General features: G+C 42.6%; 1 protein-coding gene across 1 annotated transcript in view; it reads right to left on the bottom strand.

Annotated features, from left to right (window-relative positions):
• The window catches only part of tenm3 (teneurin transmembrane protein 3), a 97,440-nt gene that overhangs the window by 62,404 nt on the left and 15,237 nt on the right, over nucleotides 1-19,799 (bottom strand). Inside the window, exons 8-15 of the mRNA XM_034529321.1 lie at nucleotides 14,774-14,920; nucleotides 12,633-12,763; nucleotides 12,438-12,526; nucleotides 10,738-10,857; nucleotides 9,079-9,211; nucleotides 8,617-8,745; nucleotides 4,506-4,637; nucleotides 4,161-4,296 (exon numbers count right to left, since the gene is read on the bottom strand). Of these exons, the coding sequence (XP_034385212.1) occupies nucleotides 4,161-4,296; nucleotides 4,506-4,637; nucleotides 8,617-8,745; nucleotides 9,079-9,211; nucleotides 10,738-10,857; nucleotides 12,438-12,526; nucleotides 12,633-12,763; nucleotides 14,774-14,920 (1,017 nt within the window). The remainder of the gene's footprint in view (nucleotides 1-4,160; nucleotides 4,297-4,505; nucleotides 4,638-8,616; nucleotides 8,746-9,078; nucleotides 9,212-10,737; nucleotides 10,858-12,437; nucleotides 12,527-12,632; nucleotides 12,764-14,773; nucleotides 14,921-19,799) is intronic.

The raw sequence follows: 19,799 nt of genomic DNA, 5'->3' as shown, positions 1-19,799 counted from the left end.
TCATTTCACTGGACATTTGTCACCAGGAATATTTCAATTCATATACCATGAATGTGTTTGCACAGACGGACAGCTACAATGCAAGCAACATTGATATTACACTTGGCTGCTTCACATCCAGGAGACAAACTTAGGTTCTGATAAGTGAAGCTAATGCGGTAGTGCCTTAAACCTGCATTATCTCTACTGGCCAGCAGGGGGGCGACTCCTCTGGTTGTACAGAAGACAAAGAGAAAATGACTTCTCACTTGATTTATTACCTCAGTAAACTAATGATGTGCATTTAGTAAATTATGGTCCATTTAGAGTCAAATAGACCATAAAGCAGGGTATGCTTTAGGGCGGGGCTACCTTGTGATTGACAGGTCTCTACCATTATTTTGTCTGGGAGTTGTCCATGTTTTCATTATTAGAACTTTAGCCTTTTACGTTTTCAGACATTTTGGTTGGCCTGAAAATGACGGATTCAGTGTTCGGTTGTACTTAATTCCACCCTCTCGTTTCACTTCTGGTAGCATAAAAACAAGATGGCGACGGCCAAAATGCCTAACTCAAGGCTTCAAAACTGTAGTCCACAAACCAATGGGTGATGTTATGTTGCTTACGTCCGCTTTTTCTATACACGCTTAGTTCACATTCTGATATACTGTATTGCCCACACAGTCTATGTGCTTAATTCCATCTTGCAGACCGGTAACCTTAATTTCTGACATCACACACACACAACCAATGCTCAAAACAAGGTAGAGAGAGAGAGATAGACAGACAGAGAGAGAGAGAGAGAGAGACTCATTTACTGCCATATTATCGTAGCAAGGCCAGGGATTCTAACCAGTGACCTTCAGGTCATAGCAACACTTAACCTCCAGGCTTCTGCTCCCATTATTTCATAAAAAGACAGCACAAAGTGAGTTAATTGTAAAATCATGTGGGAAACTACAGTTGTTATTGCGTTTTCATTCTCTGCTGTGAAAAGAGAGCTGGCATACTCGTCTACAGAAGTCTGCTGTGAGGCTTTTCACACAAACGTGTTTCAGTTAATTAGCTTGGCTCGCCATCACCTACAGGAGTGGTTTCAGAATGTCCCTCTTGACATAGAAGGCATCTGATAGTCAGGCCCCTCTGTACTAACATACAAGTTAAGAGAGAAAAAGTATGGGGTCAGATCAGTCTCAATAATTGCAAATGCACACAGAGAGATTTACAAATGCAAACACAAAGATTTACAAATGCGCTCAGAACAATTTACAAATATGTTTGATTTACAAATGCACACAGAAGGATTTACAAATAAATTAGACTCACAAATGCACGCAGAACGACGTCCATCCATCCATCCATCCATTATCACCCGCTTATCCGGGGTCGGGTCGCGGTGATTCCACGACCGGGACGGAATCCGCACTGTTCATCTGAGGTTCGACAAGCGGTCGGAGCCTCCTCTCCAGCACCCTGGCATAAGCTTTTCCCGGGAGGCTGAGCAGTGTGATACCACGATAGTTCGAGCACACTCTCCGGTCCCCCTTCTTGAAGATGGGAACCACCACCCCGGTCTGCCAGTCCATGGGCACTGTTCCCGACTCCCATGCGACACTGAAAAGGCGTGTCAACCAAGACAGACCAACAATGTCCAGCGCTTTCAGCATCTCAGGGCGGATCTCATCCACCCCTGGCGCCTTGCCACCAAGGAGCTTTTTGACTACCTTAGCGACCTCTGCCAGGGATATGGGTGAATCCACCCCAAAGTCTTCCGGCGCTGCCCCCTCTCCGGGGGACATGTTGGCCGGGTTTAGGAGTTCCTCAAAGTGCTCTTTCCACCGCCCGACGATGTCCCCAGTCCGGGTCAGCAGTTCCCCCCCCCTGCTGAGAACAGCCTGAGGTAGACCCTGCTTTCCCTTCCTGAGCCGTCGGATGGTTTGCCAGAACTTCCTTGAGGCCAACCGAAAGTCCTTCTCCATGGCCTCCCCGAACTCCTCCCATGCCCGAGTTTTAGCCTCCGCGACCATCGTCGCTGCAGCCCTTCTGGCCCGCCGGTACCCGTCAGCTGCTTCAGGAGACCCCTGGGCCAGCCAGGCCCGAAAGGCCTCCTTCTTCAGTTTGACGGCTTCCCTCACCTCCGGTGTCCACCACCGGGTTCTCGGGTTGCCGCCACGACAGGCAACGATGACCTTCCGGCCACAGGCCCGAGCAGCCGCGTCCACAATAGAGGCTTTGAACAAGGTCAACTCGGATTCCATGTCCCCAGCCTCCCTCGGGATTTGTGAGAAGTTCTTCCGGAGGTGGGAGTTGAAGACCTCCCGGACAGGATCCTCTGCCAGACGTTCCCAGTTCACCCTCACTACACGTTTGGGCTTGCCAGGTCTTTCCAGCCGAGTCCCCCGCCATCTGATCCAACTCACCACCAGGTGGTGATCAGTTGACAGCTCTGCTCCTCTCTTCACCCGAGTGTCCAAGACATACGGCTGCAGATCAAATGATACGATTACAAAGTCGATCATTGATCTCCGGCCTAAGGTGTTCTGGTACCAGGTACACTTATGAGCCACCTAATGTTCGAACATGGTGTTCGTTATGGACAAACTGTGGCTAGCACAGAAGTCCAACAACAAAACACCATTCGGGTTCAGATCGGGCAAGCCGTTCCTCCCAATCACGCCCCGCCAGGTTTCTCTGTCATTGCCCACGTGAGCGTTGAAGTCTCCCAGGAGAACTATGGAGTCGGCAGGCGGCGCACTTTCCAGGACCCCTCCCACCGACTCCAAGAAGGCCGGATACTCCGAAATGCTGTTCGGTGCATAAGCACAAACAACAGTCAGAGCCTTACCCCCCGCAACCCGTAGGCGCAGGGAGGCGACCCTCTCGTTCCCCGGGGAAAACTCCAACACAGCGGCGCTCAGCCGGGGGCTCGTGAGTATCCCCACTCCCGCCCGGCGCCTCTCACCCTGGGCAACTCCAGAAAAGGACAAAGTCCAACCCTTCTCCAGGAGCTTGGTTCCAGAGCCCATGCTGTGCGTGGAGGTGAGCCCAACTATATCTAGCTGGTACCGCTCCACCTCCTGCACCAGCTCCGGCTCTTTCCCCGCTAGTGAGGTGACGTTCCACGTCCCTAGAGCTAGTCTATGCCGCCGGCGATCGGCCCGCCCAGGTCTCCCGCCTGGCCCGCCGCCCGGTCTACATAGCACCCGACCCTGATAATTCTCCCTGCGGGTGGTGGGTCCACAGGGTGACTGCTGCTCCATGCTGTTTTTTCGGGCTGAGCCCGACCGGGCCCCATGGGCGAAAGCCCGGCCACCAGACGCTCGCCGACGAGCTCCCCTCCTGGGTCTGGCTCCGGGAGGGTGCCCCGGTTTCCCTTGTCCGGGCAAGGTAGCTTCAATCCGTGGGCTGCTTATCATCAGGGTTTGTTGAACCGCTCTTAGTCTGGGCTCTCCCCCGAGACCTGTTTGCCTTGGGAGACCCTACCAGGGGCTGACGCCCCGGACAACATAGCTCCCAGGATCACTGAGCCACTCAAACTCCTCCACCACGTTAAGGTGGCGATTCATAGGAGGAGAACGACGTGTCTGTGTTTATTTATTTGTCAATCGCACTACATTTGTTTGTGGATTCTTCACATGTGTGTGGATTTATGAGACTCCCCTGCCGTGGCTGGATCCGCAAATGCGTTTTTTCAACATAGACCTAGCTGTAGCCAATCAGATGTCGCCCCCACGGCAGGGGAGTCTCATAAATCCACACACACATGTGAAGAATCCACAAACAAATGCAGTGTGATTGACAAATAAATAAACACAGACACGTCGTTCTGCGTGCATTTGTGAGTCTAATTTATTTGTAAATCCTTCTGTGTGCATTTGTAAATCAAACATATTTGTGAATTGTTCTGTGCGCATTTGTAAATCTTTGTGTTTGCATTTGTAAGTCTCTCTGTGTGCATTTGCAATTATTGAGACTGATCTGACCCCATAAAAAAGAGGCGCCTCAGGTTCTCAGAGCAGGTGCTTCTGGCTGCTCCAAGTCAAGGTAGAAAATCCAAGGTGATCATGTTTTTGTTGTTGTTTTGGAACAGCCTTTCACAAAGTCTCAGAGAGGTCAAATCAGTGCACACTTTTAAAAGGTTCATGCTAATTTTTTAACTTTGCTATAAGCAGCAAACTCACCAACTGCCTCCGATAGTCCATAGACGCGTTGGCCATAGGCGTCCGTCTTGTCCCAGATGAAGGTGTAGAAGAGATTTGGTTGGGCGGGGAACCATTTCTGGAAAAGGCGTCCCACCACTGCCACCATCAGGTGAACCTGGATAAACAGCACCAGACACAAAGGTCACTGAATGGTAGATCAGGTTAGGGTTCCACTGGTATGGGACACTGAAGCTGTTAAGGGGTAAATGCAGTATTTTTCCACCTGGATCCTATTTTCCAAATGGGGACGCGTTTTTTTAAATTGGTCCAATACTTAGGGAGAACACTGCAGATGGCGGCCTCTATTCATATTACATATCTCACCTTCATCAGGTTGAAAGGTATTGATGATTGCGTCATGGTGACTTTGAGGATCGGTTTATACCCCGCTGCTCTGGAGCTCAGGTAGATCAGGTTGAGATTGCTGCCTGGGATTGAGGTTTCTTCTTGTAAAACCTGTAAAGGTAAAAAATAACACAAAACACATCAGCACCCAGCACTATCTTACTGTCACAAAGCATCGTATTTGTAGGGAACGGACTGCTAATTGGCTCGCAGCTCGGAGGAGAGAAAAACAAGCAACCATCTGGTACCATGACAGGTGTGCATATTTAAGAGCAGTCAAATGCATGTGGTAGAGCTGGGTGATATGGTTATCAGAAACAGGTTCAAGCAGGATTTGGCTTTACAAAAATACCTGTACTGGCACTGTTTTTCTTCCTACACCAGCTTAATGCTAACTGTATTAAAGTATACTGGATCACACAACACATCCATCAGGGGAGAGGGATCCTCCTCTTATCCTTATCGGATGTGAGGTCAAAAGACAGGGATGTCGTATGTGTACGGATCGTAAAGCCCTCTGAGGCAAATTTGTAATTTATGATTTTGGGCTATACAAAATAAACTGAATTGAATTGAATGACATAGAGGTTTACAAGTTAAATTCACTTTGATGCTGACAACAATACCCTAATAGCCTAATTTTGTATCCCCAACAAAAAAAATGAAGAATAGTCTTTGAACATTCAGTATATGGTGCTGCAAAAAAATCATATTGGATCAAAATTGATGTGCCTGACAAGGCGGATCTAAGGCTGTGTTATAGTCTGACATGGTCTACCATTGAGTGAGTGAATGATTACACTTGACAATGTTTCGGCCACGAGCTACAGCTCCTCACACCGTGGTAAAAAATAACAAAAATAATCAAATGTGTCTCAGATAGCGGTGTCCTAGTCACTGCTGTGCGAGAACATGGTAAACCAGCTGCTAACGGAGTCTGGCTGCACATGAAACACCCTTTCAAGTGACGTCTCCAAACCTGGGGGGTGCTTACGTATCTAAAAGTCCACATCGCCTCCGTTCCATCTTTGGAGGACATTATCTTAATGGGCATATTCTACTGGGAAGACTTGCAGGTGAAGGACGAGCAGGAGGACTGCTCTGATTCAGATCAAAACACACACAGACACGCATAGTGACACCTCCATGACTTTCTAATACCCACGGTGAGACACCGTCTTTTACTTTCACATCCGCCACTTCGGTCCCAGCTCACTCTCAAATGACACATAACCGTTGCTCTTTTTCTGCTTGTTGGAGAGAAGAGATATGAAAAAGACTGATTCATTTACAGCCGTACGTACGTGTGTTTGAGTATGCATATCATCTAGGCATATGGATGCGTGTGTTTTGATCTATTTGATCTATCCACGTGTCCTTGCGTTACACCTGAGCAAGGTGAGTCAGACGAGGAGGGTGATGGTAGCAGCATGGCATCAGACTGGCACAGTCACAGAGAGAGCAATAAAGATATTTCATCTTGAAAATTCATCAAGTATGAAGAGGTTCTTTTGGAATTATTTTCATATATTGGCCATCATTTCTATCAGTTATGCTAACAATGTACTCACAGAATGAATTGCTGAGACATGCATGTTCAAGTTACATTAGCAGTAAGACAGTTTCATCCAGGTTACCTACATTAGTTTACTTCAAGGGAAACCAAAATAGTAAAATAATAGAGTGTATACATCATTGCACAGGGAAACTATGTGCATGCACACCTACGGCAAGTACAGTAGGTCAAAGTTGAAGCAGTGAGTCAGTGCCCACTGCTCCTTTTTAAATGGCCTGCTGGGATTATTTGAAAAAAAACTAGATTATGGTTTGAACATAAACTATTCCTAACAAATCTCAAATATGTACATTGAGCTTCTTAGTTTGATGTCTCTGACATTATCAACAAATACTCGACTTACGTTGAAGTGCCAGACAGTTCAGGGACAATGTTTGATGTTGTCTTCCAAAGAGGTTTGTCTGACTTGGGGGTTTGTTACAACCTTGCTGATCACCTACTGTATATACGTGTGTTTCTTGCCCCTTGAGTTCGAGGTCGATTTCCGATTACACTGGTGGGGTCAAGTGTACGAGCTCGGTTTCATTTCATGCAAACTGGCTGAACCCACACATGTCATAATGACACGATTTGGCAAATTAAAAGGTAACCTACATCAGCAACATGTGCTGGTGGCTTCTCAGTGCTAATTCCACCATGTAATGCATTAGAATGAAGCAATAAGACAATGTGATTAACATAAGGTCGTGTTTGTTTATGAACAGACTAATGGAGCCACTAGTGTCTGACTGTGCGTGATTGACTGCGGAGCCGAGGCCAGCAACTTGGAGGAGATCCAATTTCAGTGGAGGTGGGAGGGAGAAGATGCGCATTGTGTTTGTCTACTAGTGTTACATGTGACAAATTATGCCAATATGGGTGCTGTGAGAAATAAATAAAAAATGCCCAAGCCTACTTGCCCTGCCGGACTTCTTTTTAGAGCCGTCCCTGTGCTTCCAGATCTCAGCAATCAAACTCTTGAGTGCAATGCCATTATTACCCATAGACATGATGGCTAAAACTACTCTACAGTCCTGCATTTCCAAATATGTTATATTTGTAAGGTTTTACAGCCTTTTACACCATCGCCTTAGAGCAACAAAGTGTTCAAGTGCTAGTACTGATTTTCTACTGTGTGGAAATTGTTCTTTTTTTGAGGTATTCCCGGGTGCTTTAGTTTCCTTTCCCACTACACTCAGATCTGGTTGAGGCTTTGCTTATTCCACCAATGGTTTGGCTGGAGAAAAAATACATACATTTGAAGCTTTAAACTTCTTGAAAGGATAAGTAGACCTGTGATGAATTGTGGACCCCAAAAAAGAGAAGATTGGGAAGAAATATCAAAGAATACAAAAATGAAACATAAAAACAAAGCTCCTCAGGGAATGATCCATTTGGAGTGTTCCTGTATTATATTTTTCCGCTGCGCTATTGCCTTTTCATTAGCCTGGCATTTAGTGTTCATTACAGATCCATTACATCCCCTTTAAGACTGCCCTTTTCTCTGCCCTCTTCACTAATGGACTCAGCTCCACCAAAAGCTAAGTAGCGGCTTTCCATTCATTTGCTTTTGATCTGCACTCAGACACACACACACACACACACCACACATGTCACACACGTCGCACACACACACACACACACACACACACACACACACACACACACACACACACACACACATGTCACACACGTCGCACACACTTTCCTTCAGCCACACACTCTTTCCCTTCATCGCAGATAGTCAGGCGCAAACACACACGCTTGTTAAATAAAAAATAATAATTGGGTTGTTAAAATATAAAAACACACATGGAGTTCTGTCATCTGTTTCATTTCCTCTGAGGACTGGTGAAAGTGTGTGAAATGTGACGATAAAGAATCACACAGATGTGCTATTAGGCTTAAAGGAAATTGGAAGCAGGACACAGGGTGGGTCTGTGTGTGTGTGTGTGTGTGTGTGTGTTTCCAAGACAAAACCTATTAAATGTGTTAGCAGTGAGGAAGTTAGCCTTCATATCATGTTAATGGTGCTAGAGTAAGTGTTATAAAGAGAGTTTCCAATTCAGATTTCTTTTTTTCTTGTATTCACTTTAGTCACTGAGGAACACTATGGGCTACAACTCAAGCCCTTCTTTGTTTATCTTATATTAGTTTACATTTTGGTAGATCATTAGCAGCTCTATTTTGATAACTATCGCGGGAAAAAAAATAAGTTCTGGATTTATCAGGAGCATCTTTTTCGATGATTTCTGACTGAATGTATTAACATTGTTTATGAGGGACCCAGCATGTGTTCACACTGAATTAAAAAATATGTGTATTTTGTCTGCATGTTCAGATTTGAGTTATATCTGCAGAAGAAAGAGGTCTTGAATTAATTGAATGCCTTAATTATTGATACTTTTGGATTACGCCTGATACCTCATGCTGATATTTTCCTATTACTTTTTAAATTTCCATGACATAATGATTCACTGACCATTATTAACAACAGGATACACATTGACTTTGGATATTGGTCTAGTTACTTACCTGTGTTTCAGGTATGATGGGGCCATACTCAGTTGAACTTCTGTAAAACGTAGAAAGAGGAGACGCAACGATGACAGGACTGGGTCTGATGAAGCCACTAAGGTCACAGCTGGGAATGTCATTCTCCTCCTGAAACAGCCGGACATAACGTGTGCCATTTAGTCTTTTCACTTCCATCAATGCATTGACTGAGAAACAAAGAGTTCATTAGTCACATACATCATCAGCCAGTGAGTCAGTGACATCTTGTGTTTACAGCCAGGAATGTCCTTTTGCTTCATATCAGTAATCAAATAATTATGTGAGTAACAAATTCAATAATTGTGTGATCACTCAGTGGAAGTCAGAGAAGAAAGCTTCAAAATGGTGTTTAAAGTAACTGAAAATGATACACGTGTTGTTTCTGTCAGTCCATGACTGTGATGATGACATATCTAGACAGACAGCAGTGATAGCGCTCACCTTCTTCATGACCAGTGTGTCCATTACATAGAAGACATTCCATGGCACCCACACCGTTCTGTACTGAGTGAGGAAGGGAGCGCGCTCAAAACTCAATGTTAGCGATGCCCCACCATTGGCTAGTAGATCAAACCTGCATCACAGAAAAAAAAGTAAAACATTTAAATTAAATTACATTTATTTTGTATCTCCCAAAATCAAAAATACTTCTCACAGGGCTGTACAATCCGTACACATGACATCCTCTGTCCCCAGACCTCACATCGAGTCAGGACAAACTCCCCCCAAAAAACTTTTACGGGGAGAAAGAGGGAAGAAACCTTCTGTTGACCTCGTTTTCATCTTTGACCCTTAGCGTTAATCAACGTTAATCTTGTTTATATTGTTAATGTTAACGTGCATATATTTTTGTCCCTTACAGTTAAACTTGTTTCATTTAGACCCTTAGTTAACTTCATTTATATTTTTTACCCTTAAAGTTCAAACTTGTGTATATTTCTGACCCTTATCGTGAACATTATTTATAATTTTGACCCTTCATGTTAACCTTGTTTATATCTTTGAACCTTATAGTTACACTTGTTTGTATTTTTTACCCTTATTGTGGACACTATTTATAATTTTGACCCTTCATGTTAACCTTGTTTATATCTTTTAACCTTATAGTTGAACATGTTTGTATTTTTTACCCTTATTGTGAACAATATTTATAATTTTGACCCGCCATGTTAAGCTTGTTTATATCTTTTAACCTTATAGTTAAACTTGTTTATATTTTTTACCCTTATAGTGAAACTTGTTTATATTTTTGACCCTTCATGTTAACCTTGTTTTTATGTTTTCCCATATTGTTTTTAGATAGCTTTTTGACATTTTTATTTATTGTTATATTTTTACTTTTTCCTACTTTGTACTGCAACTGCTGCACAATGACTTATCTTGGGATAAATATAGGTCTATTTTCTCCATATGTGAGTGGGTGAGCAAGTCTTTGCATGTCTTTTGTTCTCTGTGTGCTTCTGTGTGTATGTGCGTGTGTGTACTGGAGTGTGTGTCCTGCTGTGATTGATGCATCCTTTTGAGGCCAATGCATTTCTAACAGAAAGTCTTACATTTCCACTCCTGCACACATTCACATCTCTTCAGCCGTCATTGAGGATAGAGCTTGGAGTAGATGGAGGAATATTTACATGTGATTTAAGTACTTCCCCTTGGTTTTGTTGGACTGGTTTTTTAGTGCAATTTGTTCTATAGTGCTAAGTGCTATACAAATATGAGGTAACCTCAGGCATTTTTTCAAAGATTTAATAATTAATTTGTTGATTATTGTTTTATTTCTGTTTTCCCAAACAATAATGGGCATATGTTAATGAAATAGGTTGGTTGTTTAAAGAAGGTTTTGCTAATGTTTGTCAATTTCTAATTGCTACCCTACTTAATTATAATTCATGATTTATTATTATTTCATGATTGATTCAAGCTTCTCAGAAATACCATAAATTATTTTTTTGTCCAGTACGTCCACAGGCCATGAATGGATAGAGAAGATTGTCAGTGTTGCAGGATATAAGAAGCATGTTTTGTTAGAAGAATTGTCTCGTTTTTAACGTACATAAAAAACAGAATTTTAATCCATATAAATAATAAATAAATACACACATGCCATCCTTGCGCGTCACAGTGTATCCATGTTCAGCATAGTGGACAAACGTCACGTTGACTCCAATCAGAGGAGTTCCGTCAGCTGTCAACACCTGACCTCGAATTATCGACACCAAGCTGGAGAGAGAGAGAGATGGTAGAGAGAGGTAATCTTTATTAAAGTAATAATCTCGCACACTAACACTCAGAGACACCACTGCCTTTCTTATCCTCACTGTTTGTTACTGCCTGTGAGAGGAAGGGCAGAGTGCAGCGACGCATCACTTGAAACAACGACTGCTGCGCTGTGGGAGTGGTAGCACTGTAATAGGACACTGATGTTACTGCTGCACTCAGAGCATGCCTGCACATCCTCATCACACTGCATTGCATATTTACACCACAGCACTGCTCTCAGCAGCCACATTCAAGTCAACTCAATTTGAATTATCTTTCTTCTTCTGCTTATTACTGTATGCTGTTTTTTCCACTTTGACTTTTTCATGTGGGAGTTCCATTGAGAGCATCGCTTTCTTTTCAGGACGCCCTGGCACACAGTACACAAGCACAGCTTTGGGTTTGCGGTCACATCAAGTTCTGACCAGTTTTTCTGTAATATTGTAATCAATTTCGCACCCGTTTTCTGTCCATTAATGGACGTGCATGTCGCAGTGATGAAGGGATTTTAAAAGATTGGTACAAGAAATGTCGTGACTCATTAATATGAACTAAAACATATATATTTTGCTGTGTATGAGGAGACTAATCGTTCAAGCTAGTTTTGACAAGTGTTAGTATTGAGAATAGCTTTAAATCTGAGCACAAAAGTCATATTGTTCAGTATCCATGAGGGAGAAAACTCCTCAGAAAGCATATTTAGTTCATCATCAATCCGTGAATCACCTACAAAATGAAAAATGGGATTAATGAAATGAAGTCAGCTAGAATCTATTGCAGGTTTTACAGCCTATGAGTAGTCTTCTAAAAAGACAATGGAATTATTTCTGTGGGCAGAGATCTAATACAACAGTAATGATGACAACATAATATACATTTAGATATATTGATTACATCTGGTCAGGAAGAGATTCTCACCTCATCAGATACAGACTTTTTAGCACACACACATGATTAGACGGATGTCTAATCATTTTTCTTTTTTATTATAAGGTTGTAGGTCCATTCCATTATGGAAATACAGGACATTTGAATTACAGTGTTGTGGCCTTCTGCTCTTATGACACATTCAGGCTAGCATAATAAATTTGACAAAAGACAAATGGCCTAACAGAATTGCCATCATGTTTCTTCCCTGACAGTAGCTCTGCCAGTCGCGCTCTGTATTTTGCAGATAGCCACTGGTTCTTTTCCTCTTATCATAATTAATGAATGTTATGTCTGAAGCAGACGTGGGAAGAAATGGCTTTTGGCAAGTCAAAAAAAAGCAAACCTGTTTCTGTTCTATTCATCTGGACAGGAAGCAGTCAACTGCTCATACTATGGTAAATATAAGTAGGGTGAGCTATGACCAGCAGGCGGAAGTATTGTGAAACAATCACCGCTACAGAAAAAAATGAATTATTCATTTTGAGAAATTGCCAACCAATTCTTGGCCTATGGTTGCCACTTTTAAACATATAGAAAAGGAAATGTGAATCTGTAATATTAGTGATATTGCTGCTACAGTCGGAACTACAACCAGAGAGCGACACTGTTACCTTTTATTGAACGGACTGTCTCCAGCGATGACGTGAGTGGATTCTGGACCAACTAAGAAATAGATGCGCTGGTAGAAAGACCTGGCAGCCTAAGGAAAAAAAGACATGCATAGATAGACGCTGCTGCTTCCTTTTGTAACAGGAAATGACAGTTGCGTTCTTATTTTGACTTTATTTCTGATTGGAGCTCCTTACTTGCTGAGGAGCCAATGAGGATGGAGACTGGCTGAGCACCTCCCCTGGGTCAGGTGACCCTTTGCAGTATAACTGGTTCTGACAGCCGGACTGCAGACAGCAGTCTGGATCCATACAGTCAGCCAAGCCATCTGAAACACACACAACATTAGAATATTCAGAAACCTAAGAGAACATTTTAATGGATGATGGAAAAGTTACAGGTGGATGAAAGAAGGACAGAAGGATGAAAACAGGATATGGATGGATGGATGACCGCAGGGACAAGCAGTCAACAGAGGGATTAAGAAGCAATGAAGGATTATGAAGGGATTAAGAATAATTAACAATGCAAGCATATGGCGAGGACAGCGGAATCAAGGGGTAATGATGGAGGCATAAAAAGATAAAGATGGAGGTTGATAGATGGAGAGGATGGTCACATATACCATGGAGAATTGAGGAAGAAGAGAGGAAGAGTGAGATACTGTATTATCTAAATAAGATAAGTCAAACATAAATAAAATAAAAAATAGAATAAACGCAGAAATGGAGAGAATGAAAGGGAAAGAAAAATGGACAGTAAAACACAAGTTGATGGATCGACCTGTCGTAGTAACAAAGAGAAGAGAAAAATAGATTTTCTGATGTGGTGGGAAAAGGAGGAAATTGATGAATGAGGGAAAATAGATGCAGTAGGATTAGTATATGAGCAGTTTGTGTTTATTAGGCGCTGCCAAGAGAAATAAAGTGAAGGAGGAGTTAAGGAGGGAAGGAAGAAGGATGGAGGGCTGCAATGAAGATAAGCAGGGATGGAATGATGGAAAAAGAGAGATTAGGAAGGGAGGGATAAGTGAAGGACAGGGAGGAAGAGAGGAGGAGGTGTGGAGCAGAGGGACGGATGGAGAGATGGAAGGATAGAAGGAGGTATGTGAGGTAATAACATATGGGCAGCCATTTGTCTCTGTTAGTTTATAAAAGCCAGTTGTACAACACACACACACAAGCACGCACGACAGTCTGCAAATCTAGTTCTCAAACAAAAAAATCTGGTATCTAAATGTGGAATGATATGCTAAGATCGTCGAGCAAGAAGATATTGGTTGGCCACGATAACAATAATAACAATGCAATGCTAAATTCAGTTTATTTCCCATGGAAAGGTATGTGTAAGCTTTGGGATAAACACATCAGGATTTAAGATGAACACCACAAATCTCTGTCTCATCTTAAAGCTCACCATATAACAAAATACGGAACAGCTTTTTTTGTTAACATCTTGTCTCTTTCTCCTTCTGTTTCATGGGTTGTGGTTATCTGGTTATCATTACATTTAGCGACTTTTGGAGCTAGTGCTGCTAGCTTCTTTAATTGGAGAAGAGATGGAACCTTTTCAATTCCAAGGTTCTAGTATTCCTCCAAGGATTTACGACAGCAGAGTTTTATCCATGCTTCTGATTTCAGAACTTTCCTTTTCTCTACAGCTTCTTTTTGAAACATGTACAGGTGCCTTTTGAACACTACAGCTAATTTACTATACATTAAAGAGCCAAAGAGCCAGTCCCGATTGGTGTTTAGCAGTCTGTCCACCCCACTGCATGGAGGTTGATACTACATGTTCTGCATTCCTCGGGCAGCTGAGGAGCTGCAGTTTGTACGTACAGTAAGTGGACACCCACTACAGGTACACTACAATTCATGTGCTGCTCTCAGCAGGTGGCAGATTTGCCACCTAATCATTTAGATGTATGTGTTTCATTCCTTATAGATAATCAACAGTAGAGACATGATACCGGTAGGTGCTCTCCTGCTTGCTATAACATCTTACACAGGCTAACATCGACTAGATACCAGAAGTGGGACCAAGTCTATAAGTCACAAATAAGTCTCAAGTCTTTGCCCTCAAGTCCAAATCAAGGTCAGGTGCCAAGTCCTAGACTTTGAGCTTCAAGTCCTACACAACAAAGTCATAAAGCAAACAGGCTCTTCATCAAATGTAATGTCATATTAACAACAGTACAAATATATTCAATTTAAATATATCATCAAAACGAGTGTGAATGAACTTATAAATAAAAAAAGGATCTGGGGAAGTGTTGACTTGCTGGGAATGAATAGCGTTAACATTAGTTCATTCAGGAAATGAATGGACACAAATATACCTCCTTCGTTGTCCTTGCCGTCGGTACAGAGGGTTTCCATGGCCACGTGACATCCCGCCCCTCTCCATCCTGATTGGCAGATGCAGTGCCAGCCGCTGGCCTCCAGAGTGCACCGTCCGTTGTTGTTGCAGAGACCTGGACAACCCTCTGGGCAGAGGAGACAAAGTCTCGGTTAGAAAAGTTAGAGAGTGGGACGGATGTTCACGGATGGCCATCAGGGTGGAAAATAGGCTTCAACTAATATACGTTTTTGAAGGTATGTGAGGATAGTTTTGTACTGGAGCTCTGATGTATGAAATTAACCAGCATTTGTCACATCGGAACATATTCAGTGATTCCTTCTCACCTTGGAGAAATCTCTGAAACAGCACTGAGACCTTAACAGGAAAATAAAGAGCTGGCAGCCTCATAAGGCATGAGGCAAGGTTCATGAACTCCTCTGACACCACACTGAAGTATTTCTCAGTTTACACATCTAACAAAAAGAAAAAGAAACTAACTGTGTGTTCCAGAAATGACTCACACATACTTTGGCTTAAAAGAAAGAAAAGGAGAAGCGTATAAATTCATCAATTTCCCAAAGAGGTACAATTTTTAAGTAGGGGTGATTTGTCAAATTTGTGTTGAAATAAAAGACTGTCTTTGACGGGGATCACTTCTATGCAGTGCAGCTGCCTAGTACCACTGTGCATAGAAGCAATTCATTCTTTAGAAATGTCAGCATTAGAGAAACCTTAACACATGTATCACCTTAGCCATGTATTATTGTTGTTGGTAAGGGTCTGTTGAAGGGAATATTGTTTGTCCTGGTCAATTGTACCAAGGACAACGAAGAACATTTTCTTACAGCGTTTTTAATTATGTGTGCATTAGTAAAGCAATCCCAAAAACAAATCTATTTTGAAAAAAATCTATAAAAACTGGTTCCTGTCAAAGATTGCTACCATGGAAAGTTGAAAGGGGTGTCCTTTACTGTGACGGAACACCATTTCTATTTTACAAGTGGGTCTTCTGTGATTGACATAATTCTACCAGAGCCGTGCATGGTGTATCCCGCAGTCCTGATATGGTCACTTCCATTCACTGGTTGCAAGACGACAACGTCCGGAATCCAAAGCGACAACGGTCGAATTGCCGAACTTGAGGCTTCACAAGACAGTGACGCCACAAACCAATGAGTGGCGTCATGACGACAATGTCCACTTCTTATATTCAGTCTATGGTTCAGTCACAGGCTGAGCTAAAGAAAAACAGGCACGGTTGCTGTGTCCGTTGCTAGCTATCCAACATCTAAATCTGTAGCCTCGGTTCACTGGCTGTTCGGGAAAAACAAACTCAAGCGGTTCAACCATCAATTTGCACGAATGACGCCGGGCAAAAAGTTTGCTTTGCTTTGTGTCCGAACACATCTCAACTTGAAAGGCATCAAGATGTAAAATGGCTATTGTTACTTTAGATAGACTATTCTAAGAACAATGCCCAACTCTTTAGACCAGTGTAACAGCTTCATCACAATATCATCATTATTACCATGTGGAAACAAAACCTGCTACTGTCTCTGTAATTTTGTTAACAGTAGCACTGTGAATGTATACTGGCTATATGCATTCAAGTCTGTGCCAGCAAAATACAACCTATTATGTCAGTGGTATGTGACTGTGTGGATTAAACTAAAGCAAACTTCACGAAAGCTCGAAAGTATATGGCGTTCCACCAATCTGGAAGAATCACGCTTAGTTTTTGATAAATTTACATCTCTTCAAATTTACGTCTCTTCATTGCACATTACTAACGCTACTTTGTGCCTTCTCGCCTCATAGGGTACATTGGACCTGGCTGTTTCTGAAGCTGGTCCTGGTTCCTGCCCCCCTTCCTCCTTGCCCCTGCTTCCTGAAACCAGCCTCTGGTCTGGCCTGGCTTCCTCCCCAATGGCTCTTCCTCCTTCTTTGTGCACTCCTGCCTCAAGGGCCTGGCCTCATCGGTCCGGCCACTTTCGCGATGCATCCTGCCTCGTGGCCCTGCCTCCTGCCTCCGTGGCCCTGCCTCCTGCCTCCGTGGCCCTGCCTCCTGCCTCCGTGGCCCTGACTCCTGCCATGGCCCTGCTGGTGCCCCCCCCTCTCCTCTCTTCCTCCTTCTGTTTCAAGGAATTGTGGAAATCTGGATCGTGGTCCATGCCTATTACTCATTATTCATAATTTCTGTCATACATTAAACTTTGTAACACTGTTCATTCTGGTCACATGACATCTATTGCTTCTGTCCATCCGGGGAGAGGGATCCTCCTCTGTTGCTCTCCTGAAGGGTTCTTCCCTTTTTTGGGGGGAGTTTTTCCTGATCCGATGTGAGGTCAAAGGTCAGGGATGTCGTATGTGTACAGATTGTAAAGCCCTCTGAGGATAATTTGTAATTTGTGATTTTGGGCTATACAAAATAAACTGAATTGAATTTAATTGAATGTCAAGATTGTAGTAAACGGTTTAAGAGTTTGCTATCTTAAGTCTTCTGGTTTCTGTTTGTAGTCCGAGTACTATTGACCAATCACATTTGAGTGAACTTTGAATGCAGGTTAACAGTCTTTGTGTAGAGCAAAAGAGGGGGAATGCATTGGCTGAGAAGAAATGTGGTAACCCACCGGCTGTCTACTGACAAAGATTGAATTGTTTAATGGTTTAGAATTAGCTTGTAAGGGCTACTTGTGGAACAATCCTGTCGTACACGTCGTCTCTCAACGACTGTCTCGCTTCTCAAGATGCTAATCAGACTGTAAACAACGAGCAGCTCACAGAAGAGGAAGTCTTGGCCCGGATATCAGCTGCCACTGGAACCCCATAAATATAGCCCCCTGTCGATGCCTTTGGGATAACACCTCAGAATACAACATTTTAAACATCCTGCCCCAGTCTAAAGATCTGAATGCTGTTTCAGAAGCTTCACTCATCTCACAAGACTTCTCAAGGAAATACTCAATTCTTTCTTTTTTTAATTCAAACATATTTCATGTCAACACAGAATGCTAGCTTCATTCCAAAAATACGTTCAAAAGACATCAAAGACTCATATTGGTTAAAGCCTGATGTGTATAAAGGCATTTGGCCCTGTGTGATGAGCCTTTCTCCAACAAATGGAATGACAGACTGAAAGACAGATCGATTGACAAATAAGACAGATAAATACATTAACCCACATGTGAGGGACACAGACTGACAGACAGACAAACAGTCAGCCTTCGGTGAAATGCACTGAAGTTGTAGTTTCACATGAACCACTAAGATTGCCTACAGCCAAAATGGCTACTGTGCGCTGCATGGCTTCAATCAGAAATAAATTAATAATAATGTTTTTTTTCTCATCTGTAAACAAAGAAAGAAGGTGTTATTGTTGCATAAAATGATGATGAAAAAAGGGCATATAAACAAAAAGAAATCAAAGTTGAAATCGAAACATTCTGAGGATGTTGGAGATTTGAAAGATTATCTTTCCAAGTGAAGTTTAACCAAATCTGAGTGGAGTTTGACACCCAGCCAGTTGACAAAGACAGCAGCTTCTCTATTTTTTGATCTGGAAATATGGATTCCTTTGGACTTGTCAGTGAAAAAAACAACAACATCACATGTTAAAATCCATGTGAAAGCACAACAAGTAGACAGATACACAGCGCACAAAGTATAGGGAGGACAGGGTGGTTTGGACTGCATGCCTCCAAAGGCTATACTTTATGCCTCTGTTGGACATTCCTCAATCATAGAAAAGACAGTGAGGCTGGCAATCAGATTAATTAGAGGTGAGAATCAGAACCAAGCCACGCCCAGCTGGACAGACAGAACAAGGGATGGAGGTAAAGATGGAAGGTGAGGTGGAGAAAGGGAGAGACAGATAGAGAGAGACAGGACAGTGAGGATGAGATAGATGGAGGACAGAGGAACCGCAGCTGGCTGAATTCACACATACATATATCAGGCTTGTGGATGCAAGACAAAACAGGAATCACACACCTTGTGTTTGTGTCTGCTTGTGTATGTGTGTGCGCATTTCCATTTTGTATGAAGCTTGTGTGTTCAGCTTGTGTGAAAATCAGAGACATTAATGATGTGGCAGAAAAACAAACAAGATTGATCAAAAGAAAGCTGAAATATAAACTGTAACCATAAGAAAATAGAAAAAACAGGTATGCCGTGTGTTTATAAAGACTGAAAGAGAAAAAGAAATGAAATGGTATAAATCATAATCAAAGGAAGTTAACAAAGCAGAGTGGTGGTGTTCTGGTACAGTAAGGCCTTCATTGAGTCTTTGGCATGAATTACCTTTATATCCTGAGAAAAGGAGAGGGCACGAGGGAGAGAGGGAGGAAAATTAGGGAAAGAAAGTAAATCGAAACAAAAGCAGCACTGCCAAATATACTCTCTGTGATGGACAGATGGAAATGGCAGCCAAAGGGAGAGGAGGAAAGGAAGAAAGAGTTGGGATCACGGGAGTGCAGTAACACAGAGAGAGACACAGCAGTAGAACCTCAACAGAGTCAAAATGATCCCTTCACTCAAACCTGTCTTCATTCACATTTAGACCACAGAAGAGGGAAGAAAGACAAAAGGCAGCATAACACATTTAAAGTAAAAACAAGTAATATCCAAAAGAAGACTCTCAAACAACAACTTCTGCCCTAATGGTGTTCTATCAGCTTTCAGTGAATACAAAAGCATCTGGGTGGAAAATCATACAATTGCTGTAACACAAATTGTTACATTGATATGCTGTTAAATGTAGTTTACATTTTGAAGAAAAGTTGAGTAGAAGCTGGATGAAGCCATAACCACAGCAGCTCACGTGTCCTAACCTGCAGTTCCTCTGATTACCACTAGATGCTGACTCCAAGAAAAATGGATAACTCTAAATGTTTGAAGGGAGCTTTAAAGACGTGGTGATTGAATCAAAATTAGAGAGCAAAAAGAGCTTTTGAGTTGCATTACGGGAAGCGTAGGAGCAATCATTTTTGGAGCGTGACATATATTAATTGTAGCTACCATTGACC

This window comes from Cyclopterus lumpus, chromosome 1 (assembly GCF_009769545.1).
Source record: "Cyclopterus lumpus isolate fCycLum1 chromosome 1, fCycLum1.pri, whole genome shotgun sequence".
In the NCBI taxonomy this organism is placed as follows: Eukaryota; Metazoa; Chordata; class Actinopteri; order Perciformes; family Cyclopteridae; genus Cyclopterus; species Cyclopterus lumpus.
Note: the sequence above shows the minus strand (reverse complement) of the source record. Positions and strands in the feature narration are given on the sequence as shown.